Source organism: Oncorhynchus clarkii, chromosome 31 (assembly GCF_045791955.1).
Source record: "Oncorhynchus clarkii lewisi isolate Uvic-CL-2024 chromosome 31, UVic_Ocla_1.0, whole genome shotgun sequence".
NCBI lineage: Eukaryota > Metazoa > Chordata > Actinopteri > Salmoniformes > Salmonidae > Oncorhynchus > Oncorhynchus clarkii.
This window is the reverse complement of record NC_092177.1, coordinates 15,313,549-15,339,938: the sequence shown is the minus strand read 5'-3', so window position 1 is coordinate 15,339,938 and position 26,390 is coordinate 15,313,549. Positions and strand designations below refer to the sequence as shown.

The following is a 26,390-nucleotide window of genomic DNA, read 5'->3' as shown; positions in this document are numbered from 1 at the left end:
ACGTAAAAGCTCTCTATCTCTCTCTGTCCTGTACTCTCTCTGAGTCTGACGTGCCAGAGAAGAGAATGGTATGTAACAGAGATACAGTTAATCGTTAGTGCTCAGTTGTGTTCTCCTGAGGCAGAGAGACAGAGCTACAGCCTGTGTGGTACCCTGTTCCCTATATGGCCTATCACATGGCCCTGGTCAGACGCAGTGCACCATAAAGGCAATAGGGTTCCATTTGGGACACTTCCCGAGACACAGAGAAAGGTCCTAGGGGAATTTGGCTTCCGACAAATCAGTAGTTTGTTTTTGAAAAGCTGTGACTAAGTGGCCTCCTCTTCCTCCTCCTGTTATTAATCACCACCAATGAATGTGTGTGGCTCCGTGAAACATGCTGGCAGCTTCCTTAAGGTGAGGTGAATCTGGTGTAGCTCCTTTGTGATGCTCAGTTATCTTGTCTCAGCACATTTAACACAGCTCTCCCAGAGCCTTGATGACATTACAGTAGAGGCAGGGGTGTATCCCAAACAGCACCTTATTCCCTATATAGGGGCCCTGGTCAAAAGTAGTGCACTGTGAAGGGAATATGGTGCTATTTGGGACATAGCATGGTGTCTGATGATGAGACACAGACAGAGACTGCTGTACTGTCATGTGATGCTAGCTAGATAGGTCAGAGTCATGTGAAAGGCAGAGGCTTTGGTTTGTTATAATGTAGATAGATGCAAGTGAATGAGATCTTAACGGAGAGTTATACAGATGGGTTTACCTTAACCTTTCTCCTTACCCTTACCCCCTTACCCTTCCCCCTTACCTTTCTCCCACCCTTCCCCTTACCCCCTTACCCTTCCCCTTCCCCCTTACCCTCACCCTTACCCCTACCCTTCCCCCTTACCTTTCTCCTTACCCTTACCCTTCCCCCTTACCCTTACCCTTACCCCTTACCTTTCCCCCTTACCTTTCTCCCACCCTTCCCCTTACCCCCTTACCCTTCCCCTTCCCCCTTACCCTTACCCCTTACCCCTACCCTTCCCCCTTCCCTTTCTCCTTACCCTTACCCTTACCCCTTACCCTTCCCCCTTACCTTTCTCCCACCCTTCCCCTTACCCCCTTACCCTTCCCCTTCCCCCTTACCCTCACCCTTACCCCTACCCTTCCCCCTTACCTTTCTCCTTACCCTTACCCTTCCCCCTTACCCTTACCCTTCCCCATTACCTTTCTCCTTCCCCTTCCCCTTACCCCCTTACCCTTCCCCCTTACCTTTCTCCTTCCCCTTCCCCTTACCCCCTTACCCTTCCCCCTTACCTTTCTCCTTACCCTTACCCTTACCCCCTTACCCTTCCCCCTTACCTTTCTCCTTACCCTTACCCTTACCCCCTTACCCTTCCCCCTTACCTTTCTCCTTCCCCTTCCCCTTACCCCCTTACCCTTCCCCCTTACCTTTCTCCTTACCCTTCCCCCTTACCTTTCTCCTTACCCTTCCCCCTTACCCTTCTCCTTCCCCTTACCCTTCCCTCTTAACCTTTCTCCTTCCCCCTTACCCTTCCCCTTACCCTTCCCCCTTAACCTTTCTTCTTACCCTTACCCCATACCCATTTCCCTGTCCCTGTCCCTTTCTTGTTTTTAAACTGTGAGAGAAGCGCTACACCTGTAGCAGAGAGGCTGTACCACACAGAAGGAGGTGCATAATATGTGGTGTACGTTACATCACGACATGTCACAATTTAATGTACAGCGTCGGTGGGGTCAGTTTTTTCAACTTTTCTCCAATACTATTGGGCCATTAACATGTCAATCAACACTTGAATAGAAACCTAGTTCACACCCCATATATTGATACCAACACAGTCGCTACAGTCCCATTCGTTTTTATTGCAGCCTCGTTTGAGTGCCGCGGTTGCTCAGATTTGTATGGAATGGGGTTAGTCGCCGTTATATATTTCTCCCTTTAGGTGTAGCTGGACATATCCTAGGGGTTGTGTGTGTAGGTATGTACGTAGGTGTCTGTAGGCATGTCTCAAACTCCTGTCTCTGGCTGTTTCTCCCTCTAGGTCTCTGTCAGGGCGGATAGTGGGGGGCGTGTGGTGGTTCTTCACTCTCATCATCATCTCGTCCTACACGGCCAACCTGGTTGTTTCTCCCTCTAGGTCTCTGTCAGGGCGGTTAGTGGGAGGCGTGTGGTGGTTCTTCACTCTCATCATCATCTCGTCCTACACGGCCAACCTGGTTGTTTCTCCCTCTAGGTCTCTGTCAGGGCGGATAGTGGGGGGCGTGTGGTGGTTCTTCACTCTCATCATCATCTCGTCCTACACGGCCAACCTGGCTGCTTTCCTCACCGTGGAGAGGATGGTGTCCCCCATAGAGAGTGCTGAGGACCTGGCTAAACAGACTGAGATCGCCTACGGAACTCTGGATGCTGGTTCCACCAAGGAGTTCTTCAGGGTGAGACCTGTGGTTTACTTATAGACACACACCTGTTTGACTGGCATGTACATGCAGTTTACTCACACACGCAGTTTACTACCCCCCCACACACACACAATCCTAACCCCTCCTCTCTCCCCAGCGGTCTAAGATCGCGGTGTTTGAGAAGATGTGGTCGTACATGAAGTCGGCCGACCCCTCAGTGTTTGTGAAGACCACAGACGAGGGAGTGATGAGGGTCAGGAAGTCCAAAGGGAGGTATGCCTACCTGTTAGAGTCCACCATGAACGAGTACATCGAGCAGAGGAAACCCTGTGACACCATGAAGGTGGGGGGGAACCTGGACTCTAAAGGATACGGTATCGCCACGCCCAAGGGCTCACCCCTCAGGTAATAACGTGGAGCTGCACCTCTGCCTCAGGGCCTGGAATGGCTTAAACAGATTTTTATGCATGCAGATTGTTTTGTATGGAGATACATCCCTTTTCCCTATATTGTGCATTACTTTTGACCAAGTTCCACAAGGTGCTGGTCAAAAGTAGTGAACTATGTAGGGAATAGGGTGCCGTTTGAGATGCAGACACTATAAACATCAAACACCTGACACACTGTTTTGTGTCATAAGCAGCATGTATGACCTAATGTTAACAGGTGTCTTTATATTTTCACAATGGCAATTTGTGTAACCTCTATGACTCCTGCAGAGCCGTATATCTCTGTGTCTGTGTAACCTCTATGACTCCTGCAGAGCCGTATATCTCTGTGTCTGTGTAACTTCTATGACTCCTGCAGAGCCGTATATCTCTGTGTCTGTGTAACCTCTATGACTCCTGCAGAGCCGTATATCTCTGTGTCTGTGTAACTTCTATGACTCCTGCAGAGCAGTATATCTCTGTGTCTGTGTAACCTCTATGACTCCTGCAGAGCCGTATATCTCTGTGTCTGTGTAACCTCTATGACTCCTGCAGAGCCGTATATCTCTGTGTCTGTGTAACCTCTATGACTCCTGCAGAGCCGTATATCTCTGTGTCTATGTAACCTCTATGACTCCTGCAGAGCCGTATATCTCTGTGTCTGTGTAACCTCTATGACTCCTGCAGAGCCGTATATCTCTGTGTCTGTGTAACCTCTATGACTCCTGCAGAGCCGTATATCTCTGTGTCTGTGTAACTTCTATGACTCCTGCAGAGCCGTATATCTCTGTGTCTGTGTAACCTCTATGACTCCTGCAGAGCCGTATATCTCTGTGTAACCTCTATGACTCCTGCAGAGCAGTATATCTCTGTGTCTGTGTAACCTCTATGACTCCTGCAGAGCCGTATATCTCTGTGTCTGTGTAACTTCTATGACTCCTGCAGAGCAGTATATCTCTGTGTCTGTGTAACCTCTATGACTCCTGCAGAGCCGTATATCTCTGTGTCTGTGTAACCTCTATGACTCCTGCAGAGCCGTATATCTCTGTGTAACTTCTATGACTCCTGCAGAGCAGTATATCTCTGTGTCTGTGTAACCTCTATGACTCCTGCAGAGCCGTATATCTCTGTGTAACCTCTATGACTCCTGCAGAGCAGTATATCTCTGTGTCTGTGTAACCTCTATGACTCCTGCAGAGCCGTATATCTCTGTGTAACCTCTATGACTCCTGCAGAGCAGTATATCTCTGTGTCTGTGTAAACTCTATGACTCCTACAGAGCCGTATATCTCTGTGTCTGTGTAACCTCTATGACTCCTGCAGAGCAGTATATCTCTGTGTCTGTGTAACCTCTATGACTCCTGCAGAGCAGTATATCTCTGTGTAACCTCTATGACTCCTGCAGAGCAGTATATCTCTGTGTCTGTGTAACCTCTATGACTCCTACAGAGCAGTGTATCTCTGTGTCTGTGAGAGCTAAAGCCTTGCTAAGCCATTTACATCCACCTCTTGGGCCTTGGTCAGGCTGACAGGACTCTGAGTGCTTACAGAAGTGGTCTGTGGAAATCTGACCCCCATTTTCTTTCCTCCCTCCTTCAGAAACACTTGTTCTCCTCTCCTTTACTCCTCTCTCCCTGACTCTCGTCTTTTCTCTTCAGTTCTCCTCTTTCTCTGTTATCTTTCTCCTCTCCTCTGTTCTCCTCTTTCTCTGTTCTCCTCTGTTCTCCTCTTTCTCTGTATTCCTCTTTCTCCTCTCCTCTGTTCTCCTCTTTCTCTGTTCTCCTCTGTTCTCCGCTTTCTCTGTTCTCCTCTGTTCCCCTCTCTCCTCTGTTCTCTCTCTTCTGTTTTCCTCTTTCTCCTCTCTCCTCTGTTCTCATCTGTTCTCCTCTTTCTCTGTTCTCCTCTGTTCTCCTCTTTCTCTGTTCTCCTCTTTCTCTGTTCTCCTCTGTTCTCCTCTGTTCTCTGTTCTCCTCTGTTCTCCTCTGTTCTCCTCTGTTCTCTCTCCTCTGTTCTCTCTCCTCTGTTCTCCTCTTTCTCTGTTCTCCTCTGTTCTCTCTCCTCTGTTCTCTCTCCTCTATCCTCTTTCTCTGTTCTCCTCTGTTCTCTATCCTCTGTTCTCCTCTTTCTCTGTTCTCCTCTGTTCTCTCTCCTCTGTTCTCCTCTTTCTCTGTTCTCCTCTCTCAGTCTGAGGCTTGTGTTCTAGTGCAGTTTTATTTGGCCTGCTTCATTTGAAGCCTCAACTATGGTCTCTCTCTCTCTCTCTCTCTCTTTCTCTCTCTGTCTCTCTTTCTCTCTCTGTCTCTCTTTCTCTCTCTGTCTCTCTTTCTCTCTCTTTCTCTCTCTCTGTCTCTCTCTCTCTTTCTCTCTCTGTCACTTTCCCTCTCTTTCGCTCTCTATCTCACCCTCTCTCTTTCTGACTTCACACAAACACACACACACAGCTCTCATAAACAATGTATCTGGGCAGAAGCTCTATGTGGGACTACATTTAAACACACATCTGTCTAGTGTTTTCACTGCTACTCCTGTAAGCACTCAGATCATCAATGCAGACTGATGTTATGAGGCTTTAATGAGAAATGATTACAAAAACTGATTTTGTGTTTGTCATTATTTGTATTATTTGGTAACAGCTACAGCAGACAACTCAACACCCGCCTAACCTCACCTCTCATGACTACAGTCCATGTTTTATACAGTGGGACAAAAAAGTATTTAGTCAGCCACCAATTGTGCAAGTTCTCCCACTTAAAAAGATGAGAGAGGCCTGTAATTTTCGTCATAGGTACACTTCAACTATGACAGACAAAATGAGGAAAAAAGATACAGTAAATCACATTGTAGGATTTTTAATGAATTTATTTGCAAATTATGGTGGAAAATAAGTATTTGGTTAATAACAAAAGTTTATCTCAATACTTTGTTATATACCCTTTGTTGGCAATGACAGAGGTCAAACGTTTTCTGTAAGTCTTCACAAGGTTTTCACACACTGTTGCTGGTATTTTGGCCCATTCCTCCATGCAGATCTCCTCTAGAGCAGTGATGTTTTGGGGCTGTTGCTGGGCAACACAGACTTTCAACTCCCTCCAAAGATTTTCTATGGGGTTGAGATCTGGAGAATGGCTAGGCCACTCCAGGACCTTGAAATGCTTCTTACAAAGCCACTCCTTCGTTGCCCGGGCGGTGTGTTTGGGATCATTGTCATGCGGAAAGAGCCAGCCACGTTTCATCTTCAATGCCCTTGCTGATGGAAGGAGGTTTTCACTCAAAATCTCACGATACATGGCCCCATTCATTCTTTCCTTTACACGGATCAGTCGTCCTGGTCCCTTTGCAGAAAAACAGCCCCAAAGCATGATTTTTCCACCCCCATGCTTCACAGTAGGTATGGTGTTCTTTGGATGCAACTCAGCATTCTTTGTCCTCCAAACACGACGAGTTGAGTTTTTACCAAAAAGTTATATTTTGGTTTCATCTGACCATATGACATTCTCCCAATCTTCTTCTGGATCATCCAAATGCTCTCTAGCAAACTTCAGACGGGCCTGGACATGTACTGGCTTAAGCAGGGGGACACGTCTGGCACTGCAGGATTTGAGTCCCTGGCGGCGTAGTGTGTTACTGATGGTAGGCTTTGTTACTTGTGTCCCAGCTCTCTGCAGGTCATTCACTTGGTCCCCCCGTGTGGTTCTGGGATTTTTGCTCACCGTTCTTGTGATCATTTTGACCCCACGGGGTGAGATCTTGCGTGGAGCCCCAGATCGAGGGAGATTATCAGTGGTCTTGAATGTCTTCCATTTCCTAATAATTGCTCCCACAGTTGATTTCTTCAAACCAAGCTGCTTACCTATTGCAGATTCAGTCTTCCCAGCCTGGTGCAGCTCTACAATTTTGTTTCTGGTGTCCTTTGACAGCTCTTTGGTCTTGGCCATAGTGGAATTTGGAGTGTGACTGTTTGAGGTTGTGGACAGGTGTCTTTTATACTGATAACAAGTTAAAACAGGTGCCATTAATACAGGTAACGAGTGGAGGACAAAGAAGCCTCTTAAAGAAGAAGTTACAGGTCTGTGAGAGCCAGAAATCTTGCTTGTTTGTAGGTGACCAAACACTTATTTTCCATCATAATTTGCAAATAAATTCATAAAAAATCCTACAATGTGATTTTCTGGATTTTTTTTCTAATTTTGTCTGTCATAGTTGAAGTGTACCTATGATGAAAATTACAGGCCTCTCTCATCTTTTTAAGTCGGAGAACTTGCACAATTGGTGGCTGACTAAATACTTTTTTTTTCTGTTCCAGAAAGGGTTTGGAGGGGTCCTAATCATCTCCATGTATTCTGTTCCAGAAAGGGCTTGGAGGGGTCCTAATCTCCATGTATTCTGTTCCAGAAAGGGCTTGGAGGGGTCCTAATCATCTCCATGTATTCTGTTCCAGAAAGGGCTTGGAGGGGTCCTAATCATCTCCATGTATTCTGTTCCAGAAAGGGCTTGGAGGGGTCCTAATCATCTCCATGTATTCTGTTCCAGAAAGGGCTTGGAGGGGTCCTAATCATCTCCATGTATTCTGTTCCAGAAAGGGCTTGGAGGGGTCCTAATCATCTCCATGTATTCTGTTCCAGAAAGGGCTTGGAGGGGTCCTAATCTCCATGTATTCTGTTCCAGAAAGGGCTTGGAGGGGTCCTAATCATCTCCATGTATTCTGTTCCAGAAAGGGCTTGGAGGGTCCTAATCAGCTTCATGTACTCTGTTCCAGAAAGGGCTTGGAGGGTCCTAATCATCTCCATGTATTCTGTTCCAGAAAGGGCTTGGAGGGGTCCTAATCTCCATGTACTCTGTTCTAATCAGCTTCATGTATTCTGTTCCAGAAAGGGCTTGGAGGGGTCCTCATCTCCATGTATTCTGTTCCAGAAAGGGCTTGGAGGGGTCCTCATCTCCATGTATTATGTTCCAGAAAGGGCTTGGAGGGGTCCTAATCTCTATGTACTCTGTTCCAGAAAGGGCTTGGAGGGGTCCTCATCTCTATGTATTATGTTCCAGAAAGGGCTTGGAGGGGTCCTAATCTCCATGTACTCTGTTCCAGAAAGGGCTTGGAGGGTCCTAATCATCTCCATTCTCGTATTCTGTTCCAGAAAGGGCTTGGAGGGGTTCTAATCTCCATGTACTCTGTTCCAGAAAGGGCTTGGAGGGGTCCTAATCTCCATGTACTCTGTTCCAGAAAGGGCTTGGAGGGGTCCTAATCTCCATGTATTTTAATGAGAAGTCTCCTATGGGGAGATTTCATTTAGTGTCTTTGAATAATAATTTAGTGGACTGTCTCTGTAGGCTGCATGCACACAGCAAATGTCCTTTCTCACAATCCATTTATTTCTCTCACTCATTCTCTCTCACACAGACACACAGACACACAGACACACACACACATACACACACACACACACACACACACACACACACACACACACACACACACACACACACACACACACACACACACACTCACAGACACGGAACACACATACACTCCTAACCCCTCCTTTCTCCCCCCAGCAGCCTAAGATCACACACACACACTGAGCGTGGTCGGTGGTATTCACAGATGTCTGATACAGACAGAGAAGATGGGGTTCATTACTCAGATAATGTTTTGTAAGAGAGTCTGAGACAATTTCGGACTGAATGGTCTCTTTCATTCATCGAGATCCCATTGTTCTGGCTAGACACTTAAGATGTGGGTAAATCAAGCCTTACCATTTTTCATTTGTTTAATTATTCTCTGTCCGAATCAGAAATTAGTGAACACCCCCTTTTTGGTTTACTAAGGGCTCTGTTCAATCAAATGTGCCTTAGAGGTGTTGCCTGGTGACACTGTTGTTCTCACACAGGACACGAGTGAGTCTAGAAGCGTCTACCTGTGAGGGGAGTCTACTGAATATTCTCACAGTGTCTGAAACCATTCTGCAGTATCATTTTAGTAGAGTCAATATGAAATATGATGCCAGTTTGATTGAATTCATCTTTCAGAATTGCTACATTAACAGCTCTTCATTTCACAGGATCTCAACTGTTGTTACCCTGAAGACTGTTGTTGTGTTTTGACCTTGTCCTAGCTTCATCCCTGATGTGTACTGTTGTGGTTTGTTGGGAAAACCCACTCCTCTTTTAACCCACCACCAAGCACTCTGCTGCTTCATCTACTCGACCTCTAACCTCTAACCATCCACCAAGCACTCTGCAGCTTCATCTACTTGACCTCTAACCTCTAACCATCCACCAAGCACTCTGCAGCTTCATCTACTTGACCTCTAACCTCTAACCATCCACCAAGCACTCTGCAGCTTCATCTACTTGACCTCTAACCTCTAACCATCCACCAAGCACTCTGCTGCTTCATCTACTCGACCTCTAACCTCTAACCATCCACCAAGCACTCTGTCGCCTCATCTACTTGACCTCTAACCTCTAACCATCCACCAAGCACTCTGCAGCTTCATCTACTTGACCTCTAACCTCTAACCATCCACCAAGCACTCTGCTGCTTCATCTACTCGACCTCTAACCTCTAACCATCCACCAAGCACTCTGCTGCTTCATCTACTCGACCTCTAACCTCTAACCCACCACCAAGCACTCTGCTGCTTCATCTACTCGACCTCTAACCTCTAACCATCCACCAAGCACTCTGCAGCTTCATCTACTTGACCTCTAACCTCTAACCATCCACCAAGCACTCTGCAGCTTCATCTACTTGACCTCTAACCTCTAACCATCCACCAAGCACTCTGCTGCTTCATCTACTCGACCTCTAACCTCTAACCATCCACCAAGCACTCTGTCGCCTCATCTACTTGACCTCTAACCTCTAACCATCCACCAAGCACTCTGCAGCTTCATCTACTTGACCTCTAACCTCTAACCATCCACCAAGCACTCTGCTGCCTCATCTACTCGACCTCTAACCTCTAACCATCCACCAAGCACTCTGCTGCTTCATCTACTTGACCTCTAACCATCCACCAAGCACTCTGCTGCCTCATCTACTCGACCTCTAACCTCTAACCATCCACCAAGCACTCTGCAGCTTCATCTACTCGACCTCTAACCTCTAACCATCCTCCAAGCACTCTGCTGCTTCATCTACTCGACCTCTAACCTCTAACCATCCACCAAGCACTCTGCTGCCTCATCTACTCGACCTCTAACCTCTAACCATCCACCAAGCACTCTGCTGCTTCATCTACTCGACCTCTAACCTCTAACCATCCACCAAGCACTCTGTCGCCTCGACTGTTGTTGTGTTTTGACCTTGTCCTAACTTCATCCCTGATGTGTACTGTTGTGGTTTGTTGGGAAAACCCACTCCTCTTTTAACCCACCACCAAGCACTCTGCTCCTTCATCTACTCGACCTCTAACCTCTAACAATCCACCAAGCACTCTGCTCCTTCATCTACTCGACCTCTAACCTCTAACCATCCACCAAGCACTCTGCTGCTTCATCTACTCAACCTCTAACCTCTAACCATCCACCAAGCACTCTGCAGCTTCATCTACTTGACCTCTAACCTCTAACCATCCACCAAGCACTCTGCTGCTTCATCTACTTAACCTCTAACCTCTAACCATCCACCAAGCACTCTGCTGCTTCATCTACTCGACCTCTAACCTCTAACCATCCACCAAGCACTCTGTCGCCTCATCTACTTGACCTCTAACCTCTAACCATCCACCAAGCACTCTGCAGCTTCATCTACTTGACCTCTAACCTCTAACCATCCACCAAGCGCTCTGCTGCTTCATCTACTTGACCTCTAACCTCTAACCATCCACCAAGCACTCTGCAGCTTCATCTACTTGACCTCTAACCTCTAACCATCCACCAAGCGCTCTGCTGCTTCATCTACTCGACCTCTAACCTCTAACCCACCACCAAGCACTCTGCTGCCTCATCTACTCGACCTCTAACCTCTAACCATCCACCAAGCACTCTGCAGCTTCATCTACTTGACCTCTAACCTCTAACCATCCACCAAGCACTCTGCTGCCTCATCTACTCGACCTCTAACCTCTAACCATCCACCAAGCACTCTGCAGCTTCATCTACTTGACCTCTAACCTCTAACCATCCACCAAGCACTCTGCTGCTTCATCTACTTGACCTCTAACCTCTAACCATCCACCAAGCACTCTGCTGCCTCATCTACTCGACCTCTAACCTCTAACCATCCACCAAGCACTCTGCTGCTTCATCTACTTGACCTCTAACCTCTAACCATCCACCAAGCACTCTGCTGCTTCATCTACTTGACCTGTAACCTCTAACCATCCACCAAGCACTCTGCTGCTTCATCTACTTGACCTCTAACCTCTAACCATCCACCAAGCACTCTGCAGCTTCATCTACTTGACCTCTAACCTCTAACCATCCACCAAGCACTCTGCTGCCTCATCTACTCGACCTCTAACCTCTAACCATCCACCAAGCACTCTGCTGCTTCATCTACTCGACCTCTAACCTCTAACCATCCACCAAGCACTCTGCTGCTTCATCTACTCGACCTCTAACCTCTAACCATCCACCAAGCACTCTGCTGCCTCATCTACTCGACCTCTAACCTCTAACCATCCACCAAGCACTCTGCAGCTTCATCTACTTGACCTCTAACCTCTAACCATCCACCAAGCACTCTGCTGCCTCATCTACTCGACCTCTAACCTCTAACCATCCACCAAGCACTCTGCTGCTTCATCTACTCGACCTCTAACCTCTAACCATCCACCAAGCACTCTGCTGCTTCATCTACTCGACCTCTAACCTCTAACCATCCACCAAGCACTCTGCTGCTTCATCTACTCAACCTCTAACCTCTAACCATCCACCAAGCACTCTGCTGCCTCATCTACTCGACCTCTAACCTCTAACCATCCACCAAGCACTCTGCTGCCTCATCTACTCGACCTCTAACCTCTAACCATCCACCAAGCACTCTGCTGCTTCATCTACTCGACCTCTAACCTCTAACCATCCACCAAGCACTCTGCTGCTTCATCTACTCGACCTCTAACCTCTAACCATCCACCAAGCACTCTGCTGCTTCATTTACTCGACCTCTAACCTCTAACCATCCACCAAGCACTCTGCTGCTTCATCTACTTGACCTCTAACCTCTAACCATCCACCAAGCACTCTGCTGCTTCATCTACTTGACCTCTAACCTCTAACCATCCACCAAGCACTCTGCTGCTTCATCTACTCGACCTCTAACCTCTAACCATCCACCAAGCACTCTGCTGCTTCATCTACTTGACCTCTAACCTCTAACCCACCAACAGGTATATTGTTATTTAATGTACATGAACACATAAAAGTCCATGTCAGACTCTACCTGGGATGAGAGAGAGAGAGACAGTTCCTGGGATGAGAGAGAGAGAGACAGTTCCTGGGATGAGAGAGAGAGAGACAGTTCCTGGGATGAGAGACAGTTCCTGGGATGAGAGAGAGAGAGACAGTTTCTGGGATTGAGAGAGACAGGTAGCCTATCGGAGAGGTGCTATAGATATGGATGTGGTAGTTAATTTTGCTGAGCTAGTTGGTGGTTTCCTTTCTATTTCCTTTCTATAGTTCTCCGTTTCCATAGCAAGACATATCCACATAGTGGAAACACAAAGGACATGATCATCTAGAGACAGGCAGGCAGGCAGACAGGCAGGCAGGCTTCCATATCTGAAGCATCTCCATGATATCTGCTGTCTCCCTCCTCGAATAAGTCCTGTCCTCTCTGTGGTTAAACCTGACTCAAGTATGGCCAGCAAGCATTTCAGTCCATTGAGATATACAAATAATATACTGTATATCAAGCATTTAGAGTGTCCAAACTCAAGATCAACCTCATGGTCTATTCACTCCATATATCACCATAGTCTTAGCCATGCAGGTGGTTCAACATTCATAACTACTTACCTACCTGTCCATAAACTGTTTCATTATACAGCTATCATTATTAAAATATAGCTCTAACATTTTCATAATCGCTCTGTACAGTCTATAAATATAACTTTATATACCTGTCCATAAAATATTTTTTTTGGCGTATTTCCTAACCCAGCAAAACTGACCCCGTTCTGATTGTATCTATTATCGTTCTAAAGAAACCCTGTTAACCTGGCCGTGTTAAAACTGAACGAGCAAGGCCTGTTGGACAAACTGAAAAACAAATGGTGGTACGACAAGGGCGAGTGTGGCAGCGGGGGCGGGGACTCCAAGGTCAGAACCCTGTTTCAACCAACCACGCTGAACCACCAGGGGGGTAACTGGCCAATCACAAAGCTGCTCAGACACTCTGGATGGAAACACTTCCTGACAACTCTGTAAAACACAAGAGAGACATGATATTGTATCTCTCCCAAGCCATGGATAGTTCTATGGCCCCGACTTCAACACGCAGGTTAACAAGTGCTTCAACTCCATGTAAAGAGGCCAACTTAAAACTACAGAGAAACATTATACTTTCTCCCTAGCCAACATAAACTACTGTAGTCCTGCTGGGAAGAGGGTGTCTGGAATAGGCACAGTTTGTATTTTAGTAGCCCTCCCCCCACCCCTTACCCTGTTCTCATGAATAAGTAAGGGTTGTCTTTTATTCATGTGTAGGATCCCTATAGAGCTGATACACTGAAGATTCCACACAAACAGCAGAATTGGGTTTGTTTGTGTCTTTGTCCCCAAGCATCTCCTACTACCTAGATGCTCCTACAGCTTTTAAAGGGGAATAGACTCCAGAATCAGAATCTTTTCTGACGTGTTGTGTTCCGTAACAGAGGGTTCACAGCTGGTGTGCCGGTTACCCAAAGTGATACAGTAATACACATCTACTACCGTACAGTACAGTAGGGAGAGATGGAGTATAAACACATATCACTTTGACTCTGATGTACATGTGTATGTTGCCAATGATGTTGATGTATACTTTATGTACTTGCCTGTGAGTGAACGTGTGTGTGTGTGTGTGAGGGTTCAGACTACTAACCACTGGCACAGCTAAAGTGCAGAAAACCTTGATGCGTAGATATGGTATATGATTGGACATGTTCTGAATGACTGACATAAGATAACATATGTTATGCTATGTTATTTATGTTATGGCCCTGCCCTGTCCTGGGTGTGGTGTGGTGTACATGCAGGATCCCGGTAAACCTAGCCGTGTTGAAGCTCAATGAGCAGGCCGTCTTAGACAAACTAAAGAACAAATGGTGGTACGATAAAGGAGAGTGTGGCAGCAACGACTCCGGACGCAAGGTCAGTCACACACTATAACTCAGTCCTTAAACCCCTGATCCTAGACCAGTCCTAGCCCCCAAACACTCCTTACAACCTCCTCAAAAACCTCTGATCCAAAACCAGTCTGAAACTACAAAAGCCCTGTAAGGTCTGTTCCCAGACCAGCCCTTATATCTCAAACTTTTGCTCTAGCTCTCTTAAACATGCCACTGGTACTCATTAGTATAATGACTGAGATTGTCTCTCTCTCTCTCGCTCTCTCTCTCTCTCTCTCTCTCTCTCTCTCTCTCTCTCTCCCCCTCTCTCTCTCTATCCCCCTCTCTCTCTCTATCCCCCTCTCTCTCCCTCCCTCCCTCTCTCTCTCTCTCTCTCTCTCCCTCCCCCTCTCTCTCTATCCCCCTCTCTCTCTCTCTCTATCCCTCTCTCTCTCTCTATCCCCACCCTCTCTCTATCCCCCTCTCTCTTTATCCTGCTCTCTCTCTATCCCCCTCTGTCTCTCTATCCCCCCTCTCTCTCTCTATCCCCCTCTCTCTCTCTCCCCCTCTCTCTCTCTCTCTCTCTGGAGTGATGATCATGTTGCAGGCATCCCTCATGTCAGAATGAGATTGTCCTTATGTATACTACTACATTATGTTGAAGTACATTATTGTAAAGTGCACTCTGCTGATCTAGCTAATATCAACCAGAGGGAATAGAAACATAAAGAGATCAGCACATTCAGAAAGTATTCAGACCCCTTCACTTTATTCCACATTATGTTACGTTACAGCCTTATTCTAAAATTGATGAAATTTCATTTCCCCTCATCAATCTACACACAATACCCCATAATGACAAAGTGAAAACAGGTTTTTAGAAAGTTGTGCAAATGTATTAACGATAAAAACCTTTACATAAGTATTCAGACCCTTTGATACGAGACTCCAAATTAAGCTCAGGTGCATCCTGTTTCCATTGATCATCCTTGAGATGTTTCTACAACTTGATTGGAGTCCACCTGTGGTAAATTCAATTGATTGCACATTATTTGGAAAGGCACACACCTGTCTATGGAAGGTCCCACAGTTGACAGTGCATGTCAGAGCAAAAACCAAGCCATGAGGTCGAAGAAATTGTCCGTAGAGTTCCGAGACAGGATTGTGTCGATGCACAGATCTGGGGAAGGTACCAAGAACAGATTGGCCTCCATCATTCTTAAATGAAAGAAGTTTGGAACCACCAAGACTCTTCCTAGAGCTGGCTGCCCGGCCAAACTGAGCAATCGGGGGAGAAGGGCCTTGGTCAGGGAGGTGACCAAGAACCTGATGGTCACTCTGACAGAGCTCCAGAGTTCCTCTGTGGAGATGGGAGAACCTTCCAGAAGGACAACCATCTCTACAGCACTCCACCAATCATGTCTTTATGGTAGAGTGAGTGGCCAGACAGAAGCAAAACAAAATGTAACATGTTTTCCAGAAGGCACCTAAAGGACTCAGAACATGAGAAACAAGATTCTCTGGCCTGATGAAACCAAGAACCCTTTGGACTGATTGCCAAGCGTCACGTCTGGAGGAAACCTGGCACCACCCCCACGGTGAAGCATGGTGGTGGCAGCATCATACTGTGGGATGTTTTTCAGCGGCAGGGACTGGGAGACTAGTCAGGATCGAGGGAAAGATGAACGGAGCAAAGTGCAGAGAGATCCTTGATGAAAACCTGCTCCAGAGCGCTCAGGACCTCAGACTGGGGCGAACGTTAACCTTCCAACAGGACAATGACCCTAAGCACACAGCCAAGACAGCGCAGATGTGGCTTCAGGGTAGGTCTCTGAATGTCCTTGAGTGGCCCTGCCAGAGCCCGGACTTGAACCCGATCGAACATCTCTGGAGAGACCTGAAAATAGCTGTGCAGCAACGCTCCCCATCCAACCTGACAGAACTTGAGAAGATCTGCAGAGAAGAATGGACAAAACTCCCCAAATGCAGGTGTGCCAGGCTTGTAGCGTCATACCCAAGAAGACTCGAGGCTGTAATCGCTGTCAAAGGTGCTTCAAGAAAATACTGAGTAAAGGATCTGAATACTTATGTAAATGCGATATTTCAGTTTTTGCTTTGTCATTATGTGTCGATTGATGAGGGAAAAAATGATTTAATCAGTTTTAGAATAAGGCTGTAACCTAACAAAGTGTGGAAAAAGTCGAGAGGTCTGAATACTTTCCCAATGCACTGTAGCTGTTGTCAGCAAAGTGGTCTCTTAAAGCAGACAGAGAACAAAACAAAGAACAGCACCCTAAGGCTCCACCCATGGGACTGAGTTGTGTCTGAAATGGCAACCTAATTCTCTATACAGTTCACTTAGGATGCCATTTAGGATGCAGCCTGGATGTCAGTGTGGCGAGAGAGAGAGAGAGAGAGAGAGAGTGTGATTTTGATTTAAATGATGGACCCTGTGAAGGGCTCAGACCACTCCTAACCCCTGACCCTTGGCTCCTAACATGACCTTGGCTCCTTCTCTGTCTGTGGATGTGACCCCCATGGATCCAATGCACCTCTTGTTGCCTGGCCCTGAAACACTTCTCCACACCAGCCTGCCTGGTCTGGCTCTACCCTCTCCAGTGGGAGAGGTGCACCCCACCCAAATCCTATAAAACCTACAGATACTATTTAGCCTAGCAACCCCTTAGCCTCGCGTGCCAGCCTGATCCTGTTCAGCCTAGCAACCCCTTAGCCTCGCGTGCCAGACTGATCCTGTTCGGCCTCTAGCAACCCCTTAGCCTCACGTGCCAGCCTGATCTTGTTCAGCCTAGCAACCCCTTAGCCTCGCATGCCAGCCTGATCCTGTTCAGCCTAGCAACTCGTTAGTCTTGCCAGCCAGACTGAGCTTCCGAGCATACAATCAGTTAAATGATTAAGCTTGCAATATCAAGCTGTATCGCGAGGCTAGCAACCCCCTACACCCTGCATAACCCTAAAGCAGAATCAGGGAGTTTGATAATGATCTGATTGTCTTGACCAGCATGGTTTCTCACCACTGAGAATGAAGCAGCGGCCTCAACCCTCCTTAACCCACAACCCCAGCATGATAACCAGTTTATCTGTTGGAAGTAGAGAATACATACATATACATATACTATAATATATCTAGATATATACTATACTATAGTATATATCTAGATGGATATATACTGTAGAACAACATGATAACGGGCCACCCCACAATATGTGGGTTAAAGTGAATTTAGACTCTGCCTGTTAAATTAATGCTGCATGGATGCATGGATCTTTTGAGGATTTGACTCAAGTTTTATTGTCATGAAAAATGCACTTTATCTAAACCCCCTCAGAAATAAAGAAAGGCAATGAATATAACGTTAGACTAGCTCTTCAAGTATTATCTGTGTCTGAGTACGGAGTGAGTGGGTTATTTACTATGTCAACTTAGTGTCTTAATAAAGCCAGTGTGTTATATTAGTAGTGTGAAGTTGCACGTGTTGTTTAGTGAATATTATCTTGTCTACCTGTATTTTGTTTGGGTTAGTTAACTAAGCAGGTTTGGGGTTAGTTAACTAAGCAGGTTTTGGGTTAGTTAACTAAGCAGGTTTTGGGTTAGTTAACTAAGCAGGGTTTGGGTTAGTTAACTAAGCAGGGTTTGGGTTAGTTAACTAAGCAGGGTTTGGGTTAGTTAACTAAGCAGGCAGAACTGTTATGTGTTTTCTGGGAGTCCTGACACAATTGTGTCTGTCTAAGTGTGTGTGTGTGTGTGTGTGTGTCTGTGTGTGTGCGCGTGTGTACCACATTTGTTTGGCTCTGTGCATGCTGTTTCTGTGTGTTTTTACATGTTTTCTATGTATGGTGTCATTGTGTGTGTGTAATGTGTGTGTAATGTGTGTACAGTGTACAATGTGTGTGTGTGTGTAAGGTGTGTGTGCATGTGCGTGTGTGTGTGTGTGTGTGTGTGTGTCCTCCCCTCTCTCCTTCTTACCCCGTCTCTCCCCCCCAGGATAAGACAAGTGCGTTGAGCCTGAGCAACGTGGCCGGAGTGTTCTACATTCTGATTGGAGGGCTGGGCCTGGCCATGCTGGTGGCGTTGGTGGAGTTCTGCTACAAGTCGCGAACCGAGTCTCAGAGAATGAAGGTGTCCACCGCGCGAGCCGCCGCCGCATCCGCCGCTCAGACCTTTCAGTGCTCAGCCTTAGACACAGGGGGCGCTACCGCTCCTTACACAGAGCTGCAGAGCTACGGCCTGTACTCCAACAACACTGTTAAGATATAAGAGAGAGAACAGAGGACACGGGGTAGGAAACTGTGATACCATGATGATGATGATTGATGATGTTGATATCATCTGCCTCTTCCTCACCCCTCCCTCCCTCCCTCCAGCCATCTAACCGTGTGATCACAGTAGACCCACCTGTAGCTCCTCACTACTTCTCAACCGCAACGCAAACGCTCTACCTCTATACCTCCCTCTTTACCCTTTTATCTCTGTCTATCTCTTTCTCTCTACCTGTCTCTTTCCCTTAATCTGTCTCTCTTTACTTCACCACCTCCGTCCCTCTCCTTTCCACTCCCTCTCCTTCCCTCCTCTCCCCTCCTCCCTCGTCTGCTGACTATGTGTTGTAGTGCAGGTCCATTGTAGTAGCATCCTATCTATGTTCCTCACTCCTCTCCCCTCCCTCGCTCATTTCCCCTCCGCCCTCCTCTCCTCTCCCCCCTACTCTCCATCTCTCCCCTCCCCCTCTTCCCTCTCTCTTCTCCCCCTCCCTCCCTCCATCTTCCTTTCCTCCTCTCCTCCCTACTCTACTCTCCTCTCCCCCATCCCTCTCTTCCTCTCCCCTCCTTCCCTCCTCTCCTCTCTCCCTCCCTCCACTCCTTCCCTCCTCTCCTCCCTACCCAACCTCCTCCCCATCCCCCCCTCCTTCCTCCCTCCCCCTCCTCCCACCCTCTCCCCTTCTTCCTCCCTCCTCTCCCCTCCCTCCCTCCGTCTCCCCCTCTCCTCTCCCTCCCTCCTCTCCTTGCTGACTCTATGTTTTGTAATGCAGGTCCATTGTAGCTTCATCTTATCTATGTCCCTCACTCCTCTCCTCTCTCTCCATCTGTCTCCCCCTCTTCCCTATCATCTCTCCTCCCTCACTCCTCTCCTTCCTACTCTCCCCTCCCTCCCTCCCTCCTCTCCTCCCTACTCTCCCTACTCTCCATCCCTCCTCTCTCCTCCCTCCCTCCTCTCCCTCCCTCCCTCTCCCCCACTCCCTCCCTCCCTCCCTCCTCTCCTCCCTACTCTCCCTCCTCTCTCCCTACTCTCCCTCCCTCCTCTCTCCTCCCTCCCTCCTCTCCTCCCTACTCTCCCTCCCTCCCTCTCCCCCCTCCCTCCCTCCCTCCTCTCCTCCCTACTCTCCCTCCCTCCCTCTCCCCCCTACCTCCCTCCCTCCTCTCCTTCCTACTCTCCCTCCTCTCCCTACTCTCTCTCCCTCCCCTCTCCTCCCTCCCTCCCTCCTCTCCTTTCTCATCTCCTCCCTCCCTCCTCTCTCCTCCCTCCTCTCATTCCCTCTTCTCCTCCCCCCTCATCCCTCCTCTCTCCCTACTCTCCCTCCCTCCCCCCTCTCCTCCCTCTCTCCCTTCCTCTCTCCCTCCCTTCCTCCTCTCCTCCCTACTCTCCCTCCTCTCTCCCTACACTCCCTCCCTCCTCTCTCCTCCCTCCCTCCTCTCCTTCCTCCTCTCCTCCCTCCCTCCTCTCTCATACCTCCACTCATTCCCTCCTCTCCTCCCTACTTTCCCTACTCTATCCCTCCCTCCCTCCCTCCTCTCCTCCCTACTCTACTCTCCTCTCCCCCATCCCTCTCTTCCTCTCCCCTCCTTCCCTCCTCTCCTCTCTCCCTCCCTCCACTCCTTCCCTCCTCTCCTCCCTACCCAACCTCCTCCCCATCCCCCCCTCCTTCCTCCCTCCCCCTCCTCCCACCCTCTCCCCTTCTTCCTCCCTCCTCTCCCCTCCCTCCCTCCGTCTCCCCCTCTCCTCTCCCTCCCTCCTCTCCTTGCTGACTCTATGTTTTGTAATGCAGGTCCATTGTAGCTTCATCTTATCTATGTCCCTCACTCCTCTCCTCTCTCTCCATCTGTCTCCCCCTCTTCCCTATCATCTCTCCTCCCTCACTCCTCTCCTTCCTACTCTCCCCTCCCTCCCTCCCTCCTCTCCTCCCTACTCTCCCTACTCTCCATCCCTCCTCTCTCCTCCCTCCCTCCTCTCCCTCCCTCCCTCTCCCCCACTCCCTCCCTCCCTCCCTCCTCTCCTCCCTACTCTCCCTCCTCTCTCCCTACTCTCCCTCCCTCCTCTCTCCTCCCTCCCTCCTCTCCTCCCTACTCTCCCTCCCTCCCTCTCCCCCCTCCCTCCCTCCCTCCTCTCCTCCCTACTCTCCCTCCCTCCCTCTCCCCCCTACCTCCCTCCCTCCTCTCCTTCCTACTCTCCCTCCTCTCCCTACTCTCTCTCCCTCCCCTCTCCTCCCTCCCTCCCTCCTCTCCTTTCTCATCTCCTCCCTCCCTCCTCTCTCCTCCCTCCTCTCATTCCCTCTTCTCCTCCCCCCTCATCCCTCCTCTCTCCCTACTCTCCCTCCCTCCCCCCTCTCCTCCCTCTCTCCCTTCCTCTCTCCCTCCCTTCCTCCTCTCCTCCCTACTCTCCCTCCTCTCTCCCTACACTCCCTCCCTCCTCTCTCCTCCCTCCCTCCTCTCCTTCCTCCTCTCCTCCCTCCCTCCTCTCTCATACCTCCACTCATTCCCTCCTCTCCTCCCTACTTTCCCTACTCTATCCCTCCCTCCCTCCCTCCTCTCCTCCCTACTCTCCCTCCCTCTCCCCCCCTCCCTCCCTCCCTCCTCTCCTCCCTACTCTCCCTCCCTCCCTCTCCCCCCTCCCTCCCTCCCTCCTCTCCTCCCTACTCTCCCTCCCTCCCTCTCCCCCCTACCTCCCTCCCTCCTCTCCTTCCTACTCTCCCTCCTCTCCCTACTCTCTCTCCCTCCCCTCTCCTCCCTCCCTCCCTCCTCTCCTTTCTCATCTCCTCCCTCCCTCCTCTCTCCTCCCTCCTCTCATTCCCTCTTCTCCTCCCCCCTCATCCCTCCTCTCTCCCTACTCTCCCTCCCTCCCCCCTCTCCTCCCTCTCTCCCTTCCTCTCTCCCTCCCTTCCTCCTCTCCTCCCTACTCTCCCTCCTCTCTCCCTACACTCCCTCCCTCCTCTCTCCTCCCTCCCTCCTCTCCTTCCTCCTCTCCTCCCTCCCTCCTCTCTCATACCTCCACTCATTCCCTCCTCTCCTCCCTACTTTCCCTACTCTATCCCTCCCTCCCTCCCTCCTCTCCTCCCTACTCTCCCTCCCTCTCCCCCCCTCCCTCCCTCCCTCCTCTCCTCCCTACTCTCCCTCCCTCCCTCCTCTCCTCCCTACTCTCCCTCCTCTCTCCCTACTCTCCCTCCCTCGTCTCCTTCCTCCTCTCCTCCCTCCCTCCTCTCTCCTCCCTCCCTCCTCTCCTTCCTCTCTCCTCTCTCCTCCCTCCCTCCTCTCTCCTTCCTCCTCTCCTCCCTCCCTCCTCTCTCCTCCCTCCTCTCCTTCCTCCTCTCTCCTCCCTCCTCTCCTTCCTCCTCTCCTCCCTCCCTCCTCCCCCCTCATCCCTCCTCTCATTTCCTCCTCTCCTCCCCCCTCATCCCTCCTCTGCTGACACTTTATTTGTTTTGCGCAGCTCTGTTGTAGTAGAATCATATCTATGTCCCACCCCTCCCTTCTCTCCCTACTCTCCTCTCCCTCTCTCCGTCTTTCCCTCTCGCTCCTCTTCCTTCCCTCCCCCCTCCATCCTCTTCCCTCCCTCCCCTCCTTCCTCTTTCCCTCCTCTCCTCCCTACTCTCCCTCCTCTCTTCTCCCCTCCTCCCTCCTCTGCTGACTCTATGTGTTGTAGTGCAGGTCCATTGTAGTAGAATCATATCTATGCCCCTCCCCTCCCTCTCTCCCTCCCTCATCTCCCCTCCTCCATCCCTCCTCTCCTCTCCTCCCTACTCTCCCTCCCTCCTTCCCTTCCCTCCTCTCCTCTATACTCTCCCCTCCCTCCTCTCCCCCCCTCCCTCCTCTCCTCTCCTCCCTACTCTCCCTCCCTCCTCTCTCCTCCCTCCCTCCCTCCTCCCTCTGCTTCTCTCCTCTCCTACTCCTTCCCTCCTCTCCTCCCTCCCTCCCTCCTCTCCTCGCCTCTCCTCTCTCCCTCCTCTCCTCTGCCTCACTCCTCTCCCCTCCTCCCTCCCTCCTCCTCCCTCCTATGCTGACTCTATGTGTTGTAGTGCAGGTCATTGTAGTAGCATCCTATCTATGTTGCCACTGCTGTAACAGAGATTTTAAAAACAGAGATGATAGATTTAGGATTATAACGGTATTCTACGGTATACCTCTCGTTCAAATCAGCTGTTTGGACAGGCTTACAAGTAAAGGCTGATATGTGGTAATGAAGAATAAGTTGACAGACACTAGTTATATTATTACAACCTGAGAGCAGCTCTAGAACATCACACACACTCACACATACCACACACACACACACACACACCACACACTCACACACACACACCACACACTTACTCACTCACACACACACACACACACACACACACACACACACACACACACACACATACACACACTTACACCACACACTCACTCTCACACACCACACACTCACACCACACACACACTCACACCACCCACACACTCACACCACTCACACCTCACACACACACGCACACACACTCACTCACACCACACTCACACACACACTCACTCACTCACACACACTCACACACACACACGCACACACACACACACACACACACTTACACCACACACTCACTCACTCTCACACATTCACTCACACCACACACTCACCTACTCACACCACACACTCACACCACACACACACTCACACACCACACACACACTCACACCACTCACTCACACCTCACACACACACGCACTCACTCACACCACACACACTCACTCACACCACACTCACTCACACATACTCACTCACACCACACACTCACTCACACTCACACCACACTCACACACATACCCTCACACACCCACTCACACCACACACACACACCACACACACTCACTCACTCACTCACTCACTCACTCACTCACTCACTCACTCACACCACACACTCACACCACACACTCACACAGACTCACTCACTCACTCACACCACTCACACTCACACCACACACACACACACACCACACACACACACACACACCACACACACACCACACTCACTCACTCACTCACTCACTCACACCACACACACACTCACACACACACACACCCACTCACACCACACAGACACACACACACTCACACACCACGCACACACCACACACACACACCACACACTCACACCACACACTCACACCACACAGTCACACACACACACACACACACACACACACACACACTCACACACGTCATTAGCTCCACTTTCAGCCCCACTGGCTTTTATTGCATTATGCTGTAGCTCAGAGCAATAAGGCCAAAGAGAGACCATCGCTGCCCTCTCCTCTCTGCCTGCAAATTGGGAGTGTGATGTGTGTGGGCTATCAGAAGCGTTTACCGCTCCGCACCAGTAACAGTCAGTAGCTAGATAAAGACAATGAAGGATAACACACTGTGACTGCTATCCGCTCATTGCCTGTGTCCCAAATGGCACTCTATACCCTATACAGTGTGCTACTCTTGACCGGATCCCATAGGGTGCACTATATAGGGAATAGGGTGCACTATATAGGGAATAGGGTGCACTATATGGGGAATAGGGTGTACTATATAGGGAATAGGGTGCACCAGATAGGGAATAGGGTGCACAATATAGGGAATAGGGTGTACTATATAGGGAATAGGGTGCACTATATAGGGAATAGGGTGCACTATATAGGGAATAGGGTGTATTATATAGGGAATAGGGTGTACTATATAGGGAATAGGGTGTACTATATAGGGAATAGGGTGCACTATATAGGGAATAGGGTGCACTATATAGGGAATAGGGTGCACTATATAGGGAATAGTGTGCACTATGTAGAGAATAGGGTGCACTATATAGGGAATAGGGTGCTCTATATGGAGAATAGGGTGCACTATATAGGGAATAGTGTGCATTATAAGGAGAATAGGGTGCACTATATAGAGAATAGTGTGCACTATATAGGGAATAGGGTGCACTATATAGGGAATCGTGTGCACTATATGGAGAATAGGGTGCACTATATAGGGAATAGTGTGCACTTTATGGAGAATAGGGTGCACTATATAGGGAATAGGGTGCACTATATAGGGTGCCACTTGGGACATTGTCTGCCAAACACTTACCATCATAATAGAGACATGCTGGTTTCTTCTAGCCTGTTCATAGATGCCTGTAGTTAGTTACACATTCATTCACACAACTATTATTGTTAATATATTCCAGTATTCCTGTAGAGAAATCAGATAGGAGGTGATCAAATGGAGGGCTATTGATTCAACAAAGACCTTGTGGTTGAAACGTCAGCGATTACAAGACACATAATATAATACAATATTATTCTACTGTATTACAATACTATGATAGTTATATTTTATCATTATATTACACCAGCCTATCCTCTTGTCTTTGTTAGAGTCTAAATCCCCAGGAGATACGTACACTATTTACCTGGTAGGGCTAACCTCTGTTTAGGTGACCAGTATTACTGAGAGCCCATAGACACTATTTACCTGGTAGGGCTAACCTCTGTTTAGGTGACCAGTATTACTGAGAGCCCATAGACACTATTTACCTGGTAGGGCTAACCTCTGTTTAGGTGACCAGTATTACTGAGAGCCCATAGACACTATTTACCTGGTAGGGCTAACCTCTGTTTAGGTGACCAGTATTACTGAGAGCCCATAGACACTATTTACCTGGTAGGGCTAACCTCTGTTTAGGTGACCAGTATTACTGAGAGCCCATAGACACTATTTACCTGGTAGGACTAACCTCTGTTTAGGTGACCAGTATTACTGAGAGCCCATAGATGTATGCATGGCTGTGACTCTTGTCTTGGTGTCCAACTCTGTTGCCCTCTTTTCTCTCTGTTATCTGCAGCAGAACGTCAACGACGCCATGCACTGCTCCTCCATGACCAGAATGAGCGGGAACGGGAACGGGGGAGGAGGAGGTGAAGGTGGAGGTGGAGGAGAGAACGGACGCATCTTAACTCACAACTTCCCTGAAACAGTCCAGACTCTCTCCTGCATGAGCCACACCGCCAGCATGGGGCTCAGCGCCTCCGGCCTGTGATCACATGACTTGGCACAAGGGGCTGAGCAGGAGATTTACAAAGATGGCCACATTAATGGTGACATTGACCTTATGAACATGGCCCTCTTTCTGACCCGTTTGTTTGTGTGGCGGCTGCGTGCTGTGTGCCGGAGATGGATGCGCTCTGAAATCACTCACTACAAACAGGGGAAACATGTAGATGGAGTATAGAAATGAACAGAAAAGAAGATAAGGAAAATGTTTTGAAAAAGGAGCCATGTGGAGGGATGTGATGTTTTTTGATTATTTTATCATGATTTTTTTTTAAAGGTGTTCCTTTCTGTGTTCAAAAGAGAACAATCCCGTAAATACCGCCTGCCCTGCCCTGACCTCTTCTGCCCTGCCCTGACCTCTCCTGCCCTGCCCTGACCTCTTCTGCCCTGACCTGACCTCTTCTGCCCTGCCCTGACCTGACCTCTCCTGCCCTGCCCTGACCTCTTCTGCCCTGCCCTGACCTCTTCTGCCCTGACCTGACCTCTTCTGCCCTGCCCTGACCTCTCCTGCCCTGCCCTGACCTCTTCTGCCCTGACCTGACCTCTTCTGCCCTGACCTGACCTCTTCTGCCCAGCCCTGACCTCTCCTACCCTGCGCTGACCTCTTCTGCCCTGCCCTGACCTCTTCTGCCCTGACCTGACCTCTTCTGCCCTGCCCTGACCTCTCCTGCCCTGCCCTGACCTCTTCTGCCCTGAACTGACCTCTCCTACCCTGCGCTGACCTCTTCTGCCCTGCGCTGACCTCTCAGTCCCTGACCTGAGCTGTGGCCGTTCTCTTATCTGTCTGTCTGTCTGTCTGTCTGTCTGTCTGTCTGTCTGTCTGTCTGTCTGTGTAAAATCTCAGTTCACTACCTACTCTCTCTGACCATTTACTTAGTGATGACGGATCACAAAATGGGTGTTTCTTTGTGTCTTTGCACAGCTAAAAGACAACAATGATAATAATGCTGATTGTTTATTATGGTC

At 49.0% G+C, this 26,390-nt stretch overlaps 1 protein-coding gene across 1 annotated transcript in view; it reads left to right on the top strand.

Annotated features, from left to right (window-relative positions):
* Positions 1-25,766, top strand: part of LOC139390480 (glutamate receptor 1-like) — a 190,419-nt gene extending 164,653 nt beyond the window's left edge. The window contains exons 12-16 of the mRNA XM_071137612.1: positions 2,229-2,427; positions 2,552-2,799; positions 12,971-13,085; positions 18,078-18,212; positions 25,216-25,766. Of these exons, the coding sequence (XP_070993713.1) occupies positions 2,229-2,427; positions 2,552-2,799; positions 12,971-13,085; positions 18,078-18,212; positions 25,216-25,410 (892 nt within the window). The 3' untranslated portion in view covers positions 25,411-25,766. The remainder of the gene's footprint in view (positions 1-2,228; positions 2,428-2,551; positions 2,800-12,970; positions 13,086-18,077; positions 18,213-25,215) is intronic.
* The last annotated feature ends 624 nt before the right edge of the window (positions 25,767-26,390 follow it).